Consider the following 19,510-nt stretch of genomic DNA (forward strand, 5'->3'; position numbering starts at 1 on the left):
CAGACAGATAAGGGTCTTCCTTATTTCTGCTTCTGGGGCTTCAGCCAATCAGTGCCAAGGAAGATAAATGGTGCTCCTTGATTGGCTGCTTTACAAACACCAGCCAATGGCACATCAACTAGCATTGTGCCAAGATATTTCAGATTCCTGAGCTTCATTTTCTTTCAAACATTTTCTTTTAGATAAGCTCTAAGAAAAAACAAAAAAAAAACAGAAATAAGCCAAATTTTTGCGAATAGATGAATTTGCTAAAACTGAGTCGCAAATAGGGAAATAGGCTGGAGTTCATTGTAACGCATGTTGAAGTTATGAATCAATTAATATGTTGCAGAAAGCAATACAGCAGAATACATAGAAATATAAAAAGCCAAAATCGTCCTTTTGTAATATATTTTCAAGTCCAACAGTTATGTTTGACATAAAAACTACAAACCTAAACGTCATACCTCCAATGAAACATGACGGTGGCAGCATCATGATCTCAGATGACTTTTCTTTAGATGACATTAGATGTGTTGCAATAACATATTTTGCTGGACGATAAATTGTCCCGGAAATTATTGCGATAAATGATAACATTGTTGTTTTGAAAACATTTTCAACTAATATAACAATGAAGGCAGAATAATGCAATTATACATTCTGAAAGATTAGTAAATTTTACTCTAAGAGAACATTTAACTCTGGTACTTGATCTAAAATAAAGAAGCAAGACAACCGAAACAACGAACAATAAAAATGGATCATAAAGTCTCAGCAAAACAAATCATGCAAAACTGCCAGTTAGGACTTTTGTAAAAATAAAAAAATGATGAGAATAATAATAAAAATGCAAACTAACTACATTATGCTGTGTGTGAAATGTAATCAGCATGTTTCAAAGTGACAGCTTTTCAATAATAATAATAATAATAGTTAACTGCATAAGAATACAAATGAAAACAATTAGATTGTGATTAATTGATTTATTGCTTATTGTGATGAAAGCAGACTTACTTTCAGATGAATAAAACTCTGAACAGTTCGAAATATTACTCAGTTTGACACGACAACCTTAACATGAGCTCAACAGTGCAGACCTATAATAGAGGTAAAGTGTCTGCAGGTTTGCTTATTTCCTGTAATGTTCCCTCTGACAGATTTTTTCTGTTTTTCAGTCAAACTTCCTCATTAAAAGTGTAGTAATTTTTTGAAACAATGTATCATGGTGTCATTTTTTTAATGCTTGCAGTTCTTTTACATAGCTACAGCCTGAGACACGAGTCAGCAAACTAATGAAGGATTGCTGCGTCACACTGACACAAGTCTCAGCTTTACGCTGTTGAACGTCAGCATGGAGCTACAGCAGAAAGAAAAGTAATTTCAATAACTTTCTGGCATCAAGATATTACATTCCCAAACAATTTCTACAGCTTATATTCACATAGATCCGCATCAACCTCGTGGGTTTATATGCGTGTGTTTCCTTTGCTCCGTCACCTCCACCGAGTCTTTTTAGTGGCGGATTACGTCGCCTCCTCTGCGGTGCGGTGGGCGGCGCGGCTGACTGAATGTCAAAAGGCAGCCGGAGCTGCGGGTCGGTGTCCCTTTCAGCGCCGCCTCCACCTGCTGCCGCTCTGCGCCGCTGAATGAGACAGGATGTCAGCCGTAAACCGCGGTGAAGCGGCGTTTAATGAAGAACGGGGAAGAGGAGGTCATGGGGGGTGGGAGGGGGAGGGAGATGCATCAAACACAGCGGCTTATTACATAACCCATAGATTTTTATTCCTAAAATAATATACACCAAAGTCCTTATGGGTTTTCATAGGAACTCACTATTTTATTTGAGTGTTATATATTTACTATGAAGTCAATTATGTCTTTTAATCCAACTGTTTCTTTCCCTATCCAATGGTTAACAGTTTAAAGGGGTGGGATTATGTAAAATCAACTTTTTTGAGCTTTATATTATATTTTTATACCCTCATCAAAAACATACCTGGAGACTTGCTTTGATCCTTTTATGCATGTTTGAGAAACCCTTTGATCTCCCATGGCAACCATTCAGCTCCATAACTCCTGGGTGGATCTAGTGCAGACTCCAAGTTTCAGATCGCCCGTCCCCCCAGTCAGCTCCTTCAGACTAGCCAGCAGCATTTAGCAGTCTGGACTTTAGGTTCTTTTCTCAACAGAGTCAGATACCTACTCCTATGTTTTTGCAACGTTATTTCTCGTTTAGTGTTATCTATGCTGGATGCATTGTAGGCTTATTAAATGTGCCTCAGAAACCCAGGTCCAATCCGACTGTCTAGAAAAAATAAATTTGGCCCAATATAGCCTGAAGTTCAGTTCCTGTCAGCCTCAGATGGTAAATCTGAGCTTTAATTCAGAGGAGTAAAAACTGTACGGCCGCTGGTTTCCTGGCCATGTTGAGTGTAACTGCATCTGGACGTGTATGAACCACTGCATTAAAGCAAAGTAGAAATAATCCATTTCGTTATTACATTAAATTTCATGTCTGTTTACTGATTTACTCTCCAAGTTGAGTCGAGAACAAATTTTCTGGGACGTGTGACTGACGGGAGCGGAACAGGGCGGGGGCGCACTTACGTTTATTCAGCACTTAAAATGGTTAAAAATGCCTAAAGTCAATTCATATCCTCCTCATGAATCCTTTGTCTAATCAGTGAACAGTCCCAAATAAGCATCACAACCATAATCAATGTGTACAGAGTTTATACCGGCGTTGGGTTGGGATCAGAACACTTCCATGAATTCTTTGGGTTCAACATTAACGCCTCTTTACGCTGATCGTTTTCCTCAGTTTGCTCGTTTTGTCATAATCCCGTCGCGCGCAATTTGCAACAAAGCCGGCTAATTGAATCAGAAACGTTATGTTCATGAATATGAAGATGGATGCACGGCCCCCTTTTTTTTGTATTTCCGTCACTCGAAACGACAAATAAATCCAGAGGTAATTGAGCCTGAGTGTGTCTTTATAATCAAGATGGAAGAGTGTTAATGATTGCACACACCCTCGGAGGTGCTTCCCTCCACACGCTGGTGGTTTTGTCTTCAGATGGTATGGTAATGTAATCAGTAACACAGAGAAAGTGCTGAGTCGCCCTTGTGTGGCTGCTACATTATTTCATGAGTGATGAAGCCGTTTTCCTCACAGTCCCAGGAGCACCGACAAGTACACTTAGCAAGTTTGCTCTAGCTGCCAAATGGTTGTTGCTTTTTTTTTATTTTTTTTTTTTACATTTTGAAGCGCTTCACTGGGTGTTTGTTTTCTTTCAAATCCTCTTGCTGACACTGGTTCTGTTTTTATTGGATTGAGTTATTTGCTTTTCTTTGTGTATTTTCTTTTCGGCTTTTCATTTTTCTTACTACAATAAGTTTTTTTTTTTAAAGTTTTGTATTAATACGAGTTACAACAACATTTATTTTCCCTTTGGAATCAATCTGAATTTTATTTAAAGGGGCGGTATTACGTAAAATTGACTTTACATAATAATTATTCTCTCAAAAACATACCTGGAGTGTTGCCTTGATTCTTTCGTGCTTGTTTGAGAAATCCTTTCATCTCCAGTGGCAACCACTCAGCTGTGCAAAACGCCCAGGTGGACTTAGCCCCGCCTTCTTGGCGCAGCTCCTCCTCGTTTCCTCCTGCTCAGCTCCTTCAAACTAGCTAGCACCATTAGCAAACACCTGGTAGAACATCAGCTGAGCTCATTATAGGAGCTGCTTCTCAGTACAACGCTGGTGAAAATGTTGTTAAAAGGTTAATAAAGGAGCCATGTTGTGACAACTTCCTGAAGGTGAAGTTTCAGAAAGAGCAGAAGTTTCTTAAAGAGACAGAGGCCCAATTTTAAGGCGTTAAATTCCATCCTTATATTCTTTTAAGTCATATTTGATATCTGTAGCATTTTTGCTGAAAGTAACTTGATTGTGCTATGAAACAGCACTACAACACATAAAACTGCCACTTCAACTTTTTTGTGTTAGAGTCAGAGTTCCACCTGTGACTTATTGCGTAAAGTTGTGGTCATAGTTTCAGGTTTTTTTTTGTTTTTTTTTATTATATATATATACAGGATTTGCAAACCAAATGGACAAAAATGTGTAAAAAAACACACAATTCTTCAGGGCACCAAATTCAGTCAGGGTGTCCAGCAGGATATGGATCAGAACCTCGTAGGTCAAACCAGTATTACACGGTTTTGGAGGCGTACAGCAGAGTTCACATCCAGCTGACCCCTTCACTACCGCCGTACTACCGAGCAATCGCTTCTGTTATTGCTTGGATTGTCTACATTGTTGGAGGGCAATATTAGAGAGAGTGTCTTTTTCCAAATTGTTGTGGCACAACACTTTGTCCAGAGTAGAAGTTTTTAACCTGGGGTTATTACGTCGATTTAAAAAAAAAAAGTATCTCTTCTCACCCGTTTCCTGCTCTCTCCCTTCCTACCTCCTGCAGGACGTTCAGATAGTGAGCACAGACGAGAGCCAGGTGTTCCTGGCCCTCCAGGAGTGGTACCAGTCCGACACGTACAACCTGTACCAGTCGGACTCGCAGGGCGTCTACTACTCCCTGATCCTGGAGAACGTCCGCAGCACCAAGCAGCCGGAGGAGAGCGTCCTCATCGACATCCTGGAGGTGAGGCGCTCCGTAACAAATGACAAATGTGTTCTGTTTTTTTTTTTCCTCCTCCAATTTTCTTCTTTAATTAATTAATTTAGTGATTAAATCTATAACTTGCAACTATGAACACAAATGAAGCCAGATCTTCCACTGGCGGGGAATCGGTGGAAACGAGGTGACGGCGTTCCCGAGTCCTAAGCAACAAAATGAGCATCTGATGATGTTATAAGTAAACGAACCACTTAGTCACACTTAAGGGGATAATGCTTACACTTCCCTTCATTAATCTTACTATCAGTAAATCCCATTAAAAGCCCGGAGCCACTACTGTGCTACTTGGTCTCATTGGGATTTATCTATTGTAGGAGAAGCTTTCAGACCCTTTTTTAGGGGGGGATTTTCTAGTAAAATGTAACATTCTTTTGTTTCCTGAATCTATCTTTAGTGTGTTACTCAAAAAGTAGGTGGAACTCTATGATTTTTTTTATTTTTATTATGGCCTGGTTCTGGTGTTCCTCAAACTTTTTCAGAGTTAGGATTTATCTATTGTAGATAAATCCAAACACTCACAGACCACCTAATTCACATGTGCCAAACTCGAGGCCTGGGGGCCAAATCTGGCCCGAAACATTGAGTTTACCTGACTGCTGCCTCAGCCTTACTTGATGTCAAGTTGTAGGCTGTGATGGATACGGCACATTTAGCATCATACATTAACGCAAATATTGTAAAAGTTGCTTCCAAATATTCCCAAATTAGCACCACAGAATCTGGGATTTTGATTGCAAAAAACCCCACAAAAACAGACAGAATTGAGAAAAGAAAACAATAATAAACTGACTATGGACGAGCCAATTTCTGAAATTTTTAGATTCATTTCACACAGAAAAAGCTTGGATGTTGTCGGCTCCTGAAAAGTAGAATATTCGCAAGAATAAATGTAACATTTTCCATCATTAAAGGCATAAATTTACAATATTAACATTAGGATATTCACTGCAGTTGTAAAGTGGTACACATATAAGAATAAGTGTGTTTTATTACACTCTGGCAGAGCAACTGGGAGGCATCCCAATGAAATGACCGAACAACCGTAAATCTCTGAGTGAACGGCCAAATGCTCGCTCTCATAGCACTCACCGGCTTTAATATCTGACTTATTGTTTTGTCCTCGTTTGTCTTGAGAGGCAGTATTAATAAACGGTTCGGGCAGCTTAAAATGTTTTTCCACTTTTTGATCACACTAGAAATATCAGCTAATCATCAAAGGAGTGCCACAAAAAAAAAGCAAAGTTTTACAGGGGTCTCTGCTGAAGCTAGTTGCCATTTATGTAGAAGTTCAGGGTCTTTATGTTATTACCAGCATCTCCTCACATGCCTGCTTAACGGTAGCTAAGAAGCTGTTGTCAAGGACAGAATATTTGTAACATGCTAGGCATTGATAGCCAACGTCAATCAGTTCCAATTATGCAACAAATTGGTTGAATACAGGCAATTTGGCCAATGCTGCACCAATGTTTTTCCACTGCTAATAGCTAGCTGTGCTGCATTGTTGATGCCAACTTGTATTAAGCTTCATTTGTTATATCTGTAGTATATACAATATATTTGTAGCAGCAGTAGAAATATATGTAATATTACTCTTATGTTTACAGATAAGCTTGTTTAATCCTTTTCTTTACTACCCGTTAATCTAAACTATGTTTTTGTTTTTTGGTTCTAGTGGCCTTTATTTGAAAGTGCTAAGACAGAAAAGTAGGTAAAGAGGGAGAGAGAGAAGACATGTGGCAAAGATCACCAGGCCAGGAATTGAACCTGTGACTGCCACGTCGAGGACTAAGGCCTCTTTATGTGGATTGTGCTTAACCCCTGCGCCACCACAGCACCCCAACCTAAACTATCTTTTCCTTAAATGGTGTTTAAAGAGACAGAGAGGCATCGTCACGGCGCTTAGCAGATGGAATCCCAGATGTTTCAGCTTGTAGCACATCTGCTTTGTTTCCTAGGTGCGTGGGGTGAAAGGCGTCTTCCTTGCCAATCAGAAAATCGATGGAAAAGTGACGACTCTCATCACCTTCAACAAGGGGCGGACCTGGGAGTCCCTGGCCCCGCCCACCACGGACATGAATGGCAAACCAGTCAGGTGCAAAGTAGTAAGTGCTCCATTTTTCATCTTTACCAAACTGCAACACAAGTCACAAGTATGACTAAAACCAAAGCTTTTATGGTTTTAAAGTTGATAAACTCTTGACGGCAATGAATCAACTCATGTTAAGGGCAAACATCCCAAAGTTATCCAACCATATTTAGGGGCTTTTTGAAGTTTTATTGTGTGTGGGGTTTTTTTTCGTATGGTTTTGCTGATACTCTAGGTATGTTAGCTAAATGAATGACACACGACAAGGCTTCACATTGTCACCGATACCCGATCTAGAATTTTCTTATTTTAACATCGGGGCATATACAGATATCGATAACGGATCGTTCCGTCTCTGCGTTGAACATAAAGGGGAAAAGGACGAGTGCTGTGGTATGAGGAATGCACACCAGATTCTTGTCAAAGTCGCAGCTTCGCAAGGTTAGACAGCAGAGAGCCATACGTCTCCCCCCAAACCCCGCCCGTATTCTGAGCTCCATACATCACACCCGGCCGGGAGGCAGAGGGGAGCACCAGTGTTCTCCTTTATTTGAACCATCGCTCCCATCTGCTAAAAAAAAATATGAAGACAGGTGCAGATATGAGCCTGACGCTTGTGTACCACCTTTAAGACATGTATACACACGAACACACACACACACACACACACACACACACACACACACACACACACACACACACACACACACACACACACAGCCGTTAGATCTCTGATACTGACCTTGTCATAACAATGGGCTCTCCCCATACTTCAAAAAAAATTGCTTGGCAAAATATCTGCTGTCCTGGATTTAAGTCGCCACATCTATCAAGCACGGAGAAGACTTCATTTTCAGGCGCTGACACAACACATATTGTCTGTGTGACGCCGTGGGGCACGGCGCCCCCCAGCCCACGCAGCAGGTGAAGGGGGGAAGATGTGGCGGTGCGTCAAGAGAAAAACTGTAAGGCTCGATCTTCTGTCTCCCACCTGTTGGAGATCAGCTCCGGAGATTAATGAGCTTTCAGCGTGAGGATGGTTAATCTTACTGCCTGTAGAAGGAAATCCAGATGGTGAAAATATCGCTAAGCGCAACCTAGCATAAAGACGAGCTAATGCTAACGGTTTCCCTGAGGCTGAGGTCAACAAAGCTACAATCTTTTCCTTTTTACGGCAGAATCGCCCAGCGAAGATGTCCGTCTTTGCTGAAATTTGATGGTCTGCAGATGAAATGTTGAAGTTTACAGTATGCTAACTTACCGTCCTTCCTGTTGCTCCGCTGCAGCCGGATTGCCACCTCCACCTCCACCTGCGCTGGGCCGACAATCCCTACGTCTCTGGCACCGTCCACACTAAAGACTCGGCTCCGGGCCTCATCATGGGCGCTGGTGAGTGGAACCGTCTCTTTTCACATTAAAACTGCTTTTTTTTTTTTTCTTTTAAATTTATAAGCCTATCTTCCCCTGATTTAAAAAAAAAAAACAAAAACTCTTACTCAAACGACTGGAAAAACAGACGGAAATTTAAATGGAATTTTTAGAACGTGGGTTTCTGTCAATTTTCAAGATACAACCTGAAAGTAGTGCGCATTTGTTGGGAAGATAACTAAATGAATAAAAATGGCCTGAGGTAGAAATCCTGCTGTATTGCTCTGTGTGGCAGCTCTCTGTAGACCTGCCTCTCTCAGCCCTGTTGCTCGTTTGCCTCCTCTCTCTTCTCTGACTTTTTCTGTTGTGTGTTTCGGGAGTCCCCTCTTCCTGATGCAGCTCTGCATTTTTCATCTTTCCCTCAGGTAACCTTGGCTCCAAACTTGTAGAGTATAAGGAGGAGATGTACATCACTTCAGACTGTGGGAAGACTTGGAGACAGGTACAGCATGCTTTGACTGATTTTCTTTTTCTTTTTCTTTTTTTTTTTTTTTTTACTCCAAGGAAAAACCTGGAGATAGAATATCCAATTTCTAACCAAGGTTTCTTTTAAACCAAAAAAAAAAAATTGTGCTTTATGAAGCTGATCATGAGAAAAACACTGAATTGTTCCCATTGGTAAAGTAATTTCCAATCCTTAATGTTTTCCTGTTAAAGGTGTTTGAGGAGGAGCATCACATCCTGTACCTGGACCACGGTGGAGTCATTGTTGCCATCAAGGACACGTCTATTCCCCTCAAGATACTGAAGTAAGATTACACCAACTCTTTACTACCTCTTATTTACTGTTTTAGCTTCATTACAAACTGCCAGTGGTGCGCACACTTCCCCTAAATTGCTAGTAGCGGAGCTAAGTTTAGCGCTTTAGCCTATTTGCTAAATTTGGAAACACTTAGCGCACTTAGCTTCTCATAAGCTAATGACTTTAATAAACATGGACATGTGTGTTGAAGTTTGACTTTTAAACTTTAACACAGATGTGAAGTTTACATTTATATTCACGCTTTTATTTTGAAGTGGTTGAAGCATGTCCTTTTCCTCCCCTTAGGCCTGCTTTCTTTTTCTCTCCCCCAAATAAATGGCAAGAAAATTAAACATGAACAAAAGAAGATATGAACTTGAGAATACAATATTCAAGAGCATTATGGAACATGTAAAGTATATCGTCAGAAATAATTGGTGCTTTTGAGGGTTGTGGTCTTTCAAAGACAAGTATAGTTTGAATTGAAGTTAGCGCTTTGGCATTAGAATTAGCTTCCGCTGTCTACCGTGTAGGTGTTGCTGTAGTTAGCGGAGCTGCTGATTAGTGCTTCACGGTTAGCATTAGCGGTGACCCCCCGCCACCACTGGTACATGCCTTCTCCTTTAAGTATTTAAAAACTAATCAGATTTCTGCTAAGCTAATGCAGCGCTACAGTCTTGGAATCCATTGAAGACAGTCACCCTTTCTCACACAGGCTATCACAAGCTTAACAGGATGCTATCTCTTTGGCCTAAAATAGGAATGTTATGATGAAAACCCAAAGCAGAGATGTAATCAGAAGTGTGTGGCTCAGCTCTAATTCAGACGATGGACTCAGTCTTTCACCTGACCTCTGAAGGCGTTTCTGTTTCTAAACGAGTTGAGAAAGAAAGATTTCACCCAGAGAGAAACCTCAAATATTAGTCAAATAATCCTGATTGATGACATAATATGACATAGCACAAAAAAAACAAGCTGTTGGTTTTATATTTCTGGCCTCAGAAAATCTGTGTGTTCTTGTGTAACGGCTCTGTTAAAGAGCTTCTGGATGAGGATAAAAAAAAAAAAAACAGCTAATCATGGAATGCAGATTTTTTTTTTTCCCAGGGTTTTTCAAACTGATTTATTGCATCTATTTTAAGCTGAAACTATTTCGCAGTCTCAGTAAAGTGGATCATTTGTTATTGCTGCAACTCCAACTGGCGCGCACTCCCGGTGTCAGCGATCGTTTTGCAGCCCATCTAAAGGCGTTTTCCACGCTCCGAGGCCTCCCAGGTTCCCTCCGACGTGACGGATTTCTGTTTTGCAGGCTGATGTGGTTTTAATGTGGTGAGATGTAGCGTTATTTGGGAAACTAGCTGTGTGCCATTAACTTAATTTTGGTTAATTACCGTGAATGATTTCTGCTTTAGTACCAGAGATTAAGATGCTGATTGTTACAATGTTTTAAACTTTTCCTAAATCTTGAAAGCTGTGTCATTTTGTGTGGCTAATTCAAACGGCAGCAAATCTAAACTGTGCATATTAATACACACACATATAAACTTGTTATGTGCTTTAGAAAAGCTTGATGTACACTTATCTGATACTTTATTAGGTACACCTCTCTTGTTGGACCCGACCTTCAGAATCACCCTAATTCTTCAAGGTCGCTGAACAAGAGGCGGACACTGCAACTAAAAAGTTAGTTGTGCTAACGCTAAAGCACTAAACAATAGCTCCAAGAATGCAAAAGCACAACACTTTGACCCTAAAGCACTAATTATAAACATTAGTTCTGCTAATGCTACATCACTACACCCAACAGGGTTTAGTGGAAGCTAAAGCGTTAAGCGGTGGCATTAAATCAAATTATATCTGCCCTTCAAAGACTACGATGTATGTACGTTTCTTCTCTACTGTCTGTGCTTTATTTTATTTTTGGATGTAATTTAAAATAACCTTATTTGGTGGCGTAAACCGCTACCTGTCTGAAGACTTCTTCAGCCGGTAACCAAAACTTCAACACAGATGTCGATGTTATTCAACTGACAGATTACAAAGCAGCCACGTAAATTAGCTCTGCAAATATATGTGGAAAAGTTAATTTAGGGGATGCTGAGTGTGCTAAATGTTTTCAGAGCTGACTAGAGGGCTAATTGAAAAATTAGCTCCAAAATTAGCGGATTAGCAGAAGTGAGCCCATCACTACAACACCACCAGCCTGGATCTCACCTGATTTTATTTATTTATTTATTTATTTATTTATTTATTTATTTATTTATTTATTTTTGCATAATTCAGGTGAGATCCATGTTCTCCATCAAATTCTGATCCTATTATCTCACTGGACCAGCAATTGTTTTTCCAGTCTATTATTGTCCAATTTTAGTGAGCCTGTATGAAATGTTGCCATGTTTGTTTTTGTTGCTGCTGTTCTATCTCTGCATAATTTTTTTTTATGTCGTTTTTATCTCATCACCCCACGTTCCCCAAATTACATCACAATTTATGGTTGTTTTACCGAGAGATGTCGAAATGGAATCAACGTTGTAGCATGAAGCCGTCTATAAGATCAGTGTGCAATGATGTACGGAGCTGCTAGCTAGTTAATAAACTGCCATGTTTGAGCTAATAAGTGATTCTTGCCCAGCGGATGATCAATGATTTGAAGTCAAATCAAGACCTGACAATGCAAGAAACATTTCTTAGGTTGCTGTTTTCTGTTTGATCTGACAGAATTTGTACTTTAAACAAAGTTGCAAGAGCAAGAGCTTCTCTGATCTCATCAGTATCCGACTGATCTTTCCCAGAGTTTAAGTTAAAGGCTCGCCCATCAAAGCCTCGTGATTACGTAACATTTTTCTTAATTCGTCTTTGGGATCACTGTGTCTCTCTCTCTCTCTGTTTCTCTCTCCGAAGGAAGATAGAAGCAGAACGAAAACAAAAAGCGCTTTGGTAATTCCAAACTAATTTCCGTCATCCGTACACCTGAGCGGTAATTCCAACAATTACAAAGCCCTCAGATTCAGCGCCCAACAGGTTGTGTTGACAGAAAAGAGACCTCCAACGTTGTTAGATTCAGCTGTTCTTTGATGCATAATGAGGCTTTGCGGCTGCATCCTCAGTAGCTGTGTTGATCTGTGCTGTCTTCCCCCCTCGCTGTGCGCGTTCACTGCTGATTATCTTATTGTCGTCCCGGTAAGAGCGTCATTAAAACACACTGCCGTGTTGTGTGAGCGAGACACTGCTTGATTCCTCATTGATCCCTCTCCATCACGCAGTCACACTTACTCAGCGCTACTGCCACTGTCGACAGCTGAAATTGTTGGCACGGTGACTAAAGGAGAGCAGATGGCTCTTCTTGTTTTATTTTACAAAAAAAAAAAAAAAGGAATTTAATAGCAAACTGGGTTCGCCTGCCTGCACAGCCGTGTTCTGATATTATATTATGTATTTTCTAAACCCTCAATCGTATTCAGTCAACTAGAGTCAAAATCAAGGAAAGGAAAACATTTTTTTCAAACTATGAGGACTTTTCTGAATTTTCATACATAGAATATGCATTTACTCAACCTTTCTTCTGTCTCCATGTAACCCTATCTTCTACGTCTTCTCTCTCACAAGCTACCTTCCTTTCCTCTTTCACTCCATCCTCAAATCTCCTCTTTGGTCTTCCTGTTGGTCTCCCTCCATCCTCAGCATCCTTCTACTCTCCTCTGTTCATGTCCAAACCATCTCAGCTTGGTTTCTCTCACCTTATCTCCCCACACATCTGACATGAGTCATTCCTCTGATGCATTCATTCCTGACCTTGTCCATCTTTGTCACTCCCAAAGAGACCCTTTGAGAACCGTGTACACAACCTAATCGTGCTAATATCCTGTGTTTTTAAAGAATACTTTGAACTTCTTGGTCATCATCACTACATCAGAGTGCACTTTATGAATATTGAATAGAACAGAAACTTTATCCATCGCCACATGGACAACAACGTTAAGCAGTTAAGGACTGATTAAAATGCAGCTTTAGTCTTTTGATATTTCCAGTCGTCACGAATGAACACTTTGCATGATAATCAGATATTCATCCTGTTGGATGGAGTCTCACTGCAGTGGCTAAGATAATAAGGCATTGTTTCAACTGAGCGTTGAACCACAGTTCGATGTCATTTGGTGCATTATTTTTTTATATTTCCGTTGTAAAAGCCACAACATTCAGGTCAGCGGTTCGCAGTCCATTGACTGATGGACTGAAAAACGTTGCTGCTTGTTACAAAGATGAGACATAAAGTTAGACGTTCGGGTCTAACCACAACCGTCTAACGTCCGACTTTTGGTGGAAACGTTCCAAGACTACTACGGGCCATAAAGTAGCTTACCGAACCACAGTGACCCATGCCGTACCGCTCTATGGGAACGAGGCATGACTGACTGAGTTTTGGTTGGGATAATAGTACTATCCAATTTCCCAATGTTGTACAGTCCTACTCTTAAGTGGTATATTTAATATTGACTAAAGTTAAAGTGAGCTAATTTCTTTTCTCAGGGATCATTCAAGCTGAACATGCAGCAAAACACGACAACTTGCTTACCACAGTAAGACGGTATGAAGATTCAGCTCTCGGTTTGCTGTGGTGGATTTTAGCGCCCAGTTTTAATGTTTTAGAGTTTAATGCAAAGCGTAATTTGGAAATCATTGCGAGCCACTAATTATCTGCCTCTTGATAACAAGCAGAACTACACAGTGGGGAAAATTAATCACCAGCCTGGTTTTTAAAGGTAGTGAAGGTTATTGAGGAACTCAAAGGGCCTTGGTCGCCATCATTACAGTACAAACCAGGTACTATACTAAAATAAACGTGTAAAACTCTGTAAGTGTTTAGTAATATGACTTGAAATATCATTTTTCTTAGAGAAATAACACCAAATGCTTTTAAATTGCCATGATGAAATGTGCTGACACCTGATTGAACGGTCTTTTCTTGGCTCTCCTCTATTACCAGAGCAGAAATGAAACATTAATGGTTCACTGGTCCAAGAAGCCCCTGAAATACGAGTTTGGTTTTCATCCAGAGTTTTGGGTGGAGATTTGCACCTGATAAAAGATCCCTGTGTAATTTCCTGTACCTCGCTTTCTCTGGGACTTTTAAGTTTTGATTCAACCGTTTTTCACTTTGGAGATTTTTGATACGGGGAACTTTTAGCACTTCTCTTGTCCAAGTTTCTGTAGGTCAAACATTTTCTGAAGTCAGCTGTTCTGATGCAGAACGGATTGCATTGGTTGTAGGAGGAGAGAGTGATTTAAGTTCATTTGAACTCTTCTTTTTTCCAGTAAGTCCATCAGGCATCGTGTCAAATAATGTGAACTAAAGCTGAAGTTAAAAGATTTTTTTACTTTTTTGTAACAAATCTGAATAGAATATGAAATATTTGCCTTTTTTATCTCTACTATTTAACGTTTTTTTTTTTCTGTTGTACAAGTTGGAAAGAAATAGTTGCAACGGCTTTTCATTTTTCTTCAAAACGATTTTTGGCACAGGTATGTGCTTTCCGAAGCCAACAAAAGCGTGTTAGTCATGTTTCTTAATAAAAAAGTTAAACTTTTTTTGATATGGGCTAATGCTTTTCTTTTCTCAGGTTCAGCATTGATGAAGGCAGAACCTGGAACATTCACAACTTCACCAGCACATCTGTGTTCGTGGACGGACTCCTGAGTGAACCAGGAGACGAAACTCTGGTCATGACGTGAGTTAATAAACTATTCCCCCAAAAGTACAAATAAAAACTAAATCTGGTTGAGAGCCTGTTACTGGGAGACACTTACCAATCTGGAACAAACTTGGTTTGACTAAGTTTGACAAGTTCTTGGTTGTTCTTCCAACACAATGGAGTATTTCCTCTGCATAGATAAAACATGCGGTTTTCCATGTGTAGCTCTCCCTTTTTCAATCATATTCTCTTTTATTTTGCAGGATCATTGCATAATTTACAGCATATGCCAACTTACCTCAGCTGGTTTTGAAGGAAAAAAAAAACATTGATTCCCTTTTTTTCTTTTTTTTAAAGCTCGGTTCTCTGCAGTCTGGGAGTTGGGCGACATGTCTTCTTTACAGAAAGAGGCAGAGGTGCATTTCTCAGAGCTCTTGAAAAACATTATGCTAAAAGGTTATTATGAAGTTCTTTTCACAGCAATGCCAAGCGCTGTCTGCCCGAGCTCTCCTCACACTTTCTGCTCTCTGCTCGTTTCTAATGAGTTATCTGACAGAACCTTCCAGGCTGCAAACTGTGCTTGAGGAGGGGGCTCAAGTTACTCTTCCATCACAGCGATTCTTGCGCGATTTGTTGGAGCGGGTCAAGCAATTTCGTGGTGCTAACCGCAGCTGCTCTCGCACCCGATTTCCCTCAAAGCCCCCCTCCTCTGTCTTGACCTCTAAATTGCCATTACAGTGGAGGTGGAAGGGAGAAAACAGCCCAATCAGCCTCATGGCCTTCCCTCCTGTCTGTTTCTTTCCCCTCTGACATTTTACCACATCCGATCTGGGCATGTTTTGTTGTTGTTGGTTTTTTTTGTGTGTTTTTCTCCATGCTGGCTTTTTGCCAGCCAGCAACGTCCAGCGAGGTACAGCAGATCTGTGCATTTTAAATAGGATAAATGGTACACTTTAGAGCAACATGAAGTGTTATACTGAGGGTATGCTTAGAATTATTCTTATCCTTAAGGTAATTTTCTGAGCTACGTTGCCTCTTTAGCCTCTTTAGTAACTTTTGCTAGATGATGAATTGTCCCAGAAGTTATCGCAATAAACGATAATATTGTTGTTATGAGACCGTTTTCAAGTAATGCCATAATAATGCAATAACACATTCTCAAAGATCAATAAGCTTTGAATTCTAACAAACATTTAACACTGGAACTGGAAGACATCTTAAATATCCAAAACAGATAAACAAAACAACAGGAATAAATAAAATGAATCATAAAGTCTCTGTAAACAAAATTGTTCAAACAATTTCTACTTGAGACCAAGTCACCAGAATGAAGACTTCTGTCGTCCAGTTTTTGGTAGAAAGAGAAAAACATTTAAATTATGCAAATGGAAATTATTGAGCTGATTTTAATACTTCATGTGGTTAATTAACTGATTTATTGCTTATTGTGACAGGCCTACTTTAGCCACACCTTGAAACACGACTCCCAACATTGAATTACCCATAAGTAATTACAGATTTTCAGATCTGAACATATATCTATGGGCATTTCCGACAAAAACGTAAGTTTTAAGAGCAGCCACCGGGCCGTGGCAGGTAACGGTGTAAGTGGATCCTAAACTTCCTTAGCAACAGATCCCAGAAGGTCAGGAAGTGAGACCACATCTCCCCCACATTGAACATTATTTTTTACATCTGGCTTTTAGGTCCAGTATATTTATTCATTGGGGAACAAATCTAATTGTAATTGGAGTTTCTTAGAACTTCTAATGACTTTTATTTTCCTTGGTGTATAAATATGATGTGACACGGAGGTCCATTTATTTTAGCTATTAGCCTACAGGCTGGACAGAGACCTCTATTTATCTCAGCAACACACAAAGTGAGCAGGAGGCGAAGGGAGATACGAAAAAAATCTTCAAAGCTGTTGGATACTTTCAACAAAAAGACATTTATTTAGATCCACGTGTCTCAACATCGATTAAACACAATCTACACGTCGACAGATTATTTGTGGGTGATGCCCTACCATGACAAACGTAAATATTTAAAGGGAAACAAAAGATGAATTTTTGGGAAAGTACATCAAGCCTACTGCTAAGCATAGTGGAGGACCTGTGATGCTGTGGGCCTGATCTCTCCTCGTTAGAATGCACGTTATCATGAGCTGTCTGAAAAGCCAAGTCATTTAAGTGACAATCTGATGGAATAAAGGGCTTGTACTGCAACCCAAAAAGGTTCCCTTTTCCAAATTTTCCAGATTGTTATGATGCTGCTGTGATAAACAAATATTTGAGGGTGCATTCACACTAACGCCGTTAGTGTCTTTAGTCAAACTCTAGTTCGTCTCCCTATAGAAGTCCAGTAAAAGTTCCTGCTCCAAAAGCAGGAAGTGGACGATAGGGCAGGGAATCCTGGGTAAATACAATCAAAACAAACAGCGAGTCTAACACTGGCAAAGAGAAATGGCCGTTTGGTCTTTTACCAAAGATGCTACTCCATTCTGTTTACATTTCATGAAAAAGGAAGTTACACTCAGTGTCTTCTTCTGATGTTTTTGTGTTGTTTCCTTCAGTGGTTCTTGGTGCAGCGCCACCACAGGCGAGAAGAGGAACAGGTTTTTCAGAGGTTTTGGGTTGTCTGATACAGTGGTGTTTAAAAGCGAACCGCAATGTAGCAAATGTTGCAATTTTGGTCCCTAATCGAACTGAGTCTACCGGACTATCAGGTGTGAAAAGCAATACTTTATGGCTTGTTAGCAGTAATCTTTTTATTTCCCCTCTACATTTGAACTAGATTGATACCACAAAACCCAAATCTTTGATAAGACTTGCAACATATTCTACTACCTAAAACGGTTGATTTCTTGACAATCCTTTGGCGTTGAAAACCTGGAGGAAATTCAGTGGAAAGCATCCTCAGACTATAACATCAAACTTTCAAGACCTCAAATCTCTCTTTTTTTTCTTTGTCAGCTCCTCCTTTTTGCTAATCCCTCCATCAGGAAAGTTAACTGAAGTGAAACCTGTCACATCATCTCAGACTACACGGCCAGGTTCACAGATAAGGCCAATCTTTCAGCTGTAATCTGTCGAGAAGGGCAAAGAGAAGACCACAAACACTAGGACACACACCAACACACACACACTCACACAGACAGAGACAGGAGGACTAGAGGCTTCGGCATATAGGTTCACTCACAATTACCTCCCATGTTGATGGGTTGAAACGCACACACACACACACGCACACACACACAGGTATATGTTCCCCATCTGGCTCTGGAGAGATAGGGTCGGAGGGGTGCTGAGGGCAGCTCCTGTCTGACAGATTAGCCAGGCTCTATTTCTTAACCATGGAGTTTCGATTTTTTGACGCCACAGTCTGCCATCCCATAATGAAGTCTTTGAGCGGTGACTTAGCACCAAGGACAGGTGGAGGGGAGGGAGGGTGGGTGTTGGTGGCAGAGCAGAGCTAATCCAGCGCTCGTACTAATGACAGCTGGTCAGATCACAGACTGGACAGACGCAGAGTACCGATGGAAACAACGTGTCAGAAATGCGCCAGATCATTATCCCAGCTCACCCTTCGTTCCCCGTTCTCCTGCAGGAACTTCTTCGCCAGAAAGATTTCCTCTGGAGCGCCTCCGCATCCGATATCTTTTGGCACCAGAATATGTTAAAGAAAAAAAAAAAGAAAAAGAACCCAACCCGCGCTGGCGTTTTTCCTCTGTGTTCCTTAATGAGGCGATCCGTTAATGGCCGTCGAGTTTGTTTTCGCTCGGCTCTCTTCGGAGTATTGTTTGTCCACTGATAGAGCTCTAGAGGCTCTGAAGTGCCAATTCACCACTGAAACACCAAGACGCTAAATTAACTGAGGCTGGTGGGAATCAGATAAAGCAATAAGTCTCGCTTTAAAAACTGGATCGAATTAATTTTAATTTGTGTGGGAGCAGATTTGGATGAGAGAAGGAAGAAGGCAGTCAGCATAGTTTAGGAATTCATTAGCAAGTATGTGTGGGCCTCTAGAAATCACTTGAACCATTTGATTTCACCGACATTGACCATGTAGTTGATTAATTTGAAAATAAATTTGCTTAATGGAAAAAACTCTTAATATTTCAATTAAAAGATTTGGTGCTAGGGATGGGGGGATTTTTTCTTTTTTTTTTTGTTGTCATATCAAAAAATTTTTTTGTTTTTTTTTTTTTTTGTTTTGCAAAACTGCAATGGAAACACTTTTTCCGCTTCACACGAGTCACATGATCGACAACTAGACGTTACTACTCGCGAAAACCACAAAGAAGAAAACAGGAGTTTTAACTCCTGTTGAAAACAGGTTAGAGGATGATGGTTCGCCATGTTTTGTAAATGACTTATTGCGTGAACTTATTCACATGTGAACTTAACTGCGTTTATTTAAAGGAAACACCGCAACTGTGAAATTGTCTTTTTTCAACATTAGCGGCATATAGACAAAATTTGTCAAGGAATTGCAGCGAGTGACAGTCAGTATACATTAATTTGAGTAAAACCGTCAGTGAGTTGATAGCAGAGCAACACACTCAATGCCTTGCCAAAGTATGCATGAACATTTTCACCTAATGTCACGTCAGAGCCACAAACATCCGTTTGTTTTATCCATATTTTATGTTATAGACCAGATAAATGAGGCACAATTTTGTGAGGAAGAAGTTAGTTCTTAATTCATAATCAGCTTTATACGCCCAGTTTGTGAAGACCAACAATATGTTCGACTTTGGCTCAAAAACATCCATCAAGAAATTCCAAACCAGAGCGGCGAGAACAGAAAGACTGGATTTTGTTGTTCCTACTTCCTGTTGCTTTTTGTGGTTTCATGAGGTTTGAATACTTTCAGACAGCAACAGG

The 19,510-nt window shown here is 40.3% G+C and overlaps 1 protein-coding gene across 1 annotated transcript in view; it reads left to right on the forward strand.

Annotated features, from left to right (window-relative positions):
- The window catches only part of sorcs2 (sortilin-related VPS10 domain containing receptor 2), a 49,190-nt gene that overhangs the window by 17,345 nt on the left and 12,335 nt on the right, over positions 1 to 19,510 (forward strand). The window contains exons 7-12 of the mRNA XM_015050449.1: positions 4,460 to 4,639; positions 6,631 to 6,777; positions 8,048 to 8,150; positions 8,555 to 8,631; positions 8,847 to 8,938; positions 14,550 to 14,657. Of these exons, the coding sequence (XP_014905935.1) occupies positions 4,460 to 4,639; positions 6,631 to 6,777; positions 8,048 to 8,150; positions 8,555 to 8,631; positions 8,847 to 8,938; positions 14,550 to 14,657 (707 nt within the window). The remainder of the gene's footprint in view (positions 1 to 4,459; positions 4,640 to 6,630; positions 6,778 to 8,047; positions 8,151 to 8,554; positions 8,632 to 8,846; positions 8,939 to 14,549; positions 14,658 to 19,510) is intronic.

This window comes from Poecilia latipinna, unplaced genomic scaffold, assembly GCF_001443285.1.
Source record: "Poecilia latipinna isolate Pla-1442-1.1 unplaced genomic scaffold, P_latipinna-1.0 Scaffold991, whole genome shotgun sequence".
NCBI lineage: Eukaryota > Metazoa > Chordata > Actinopteri > Cyprinodontiformes > Poeciliidae > Poecilia > Poecilia latipinna.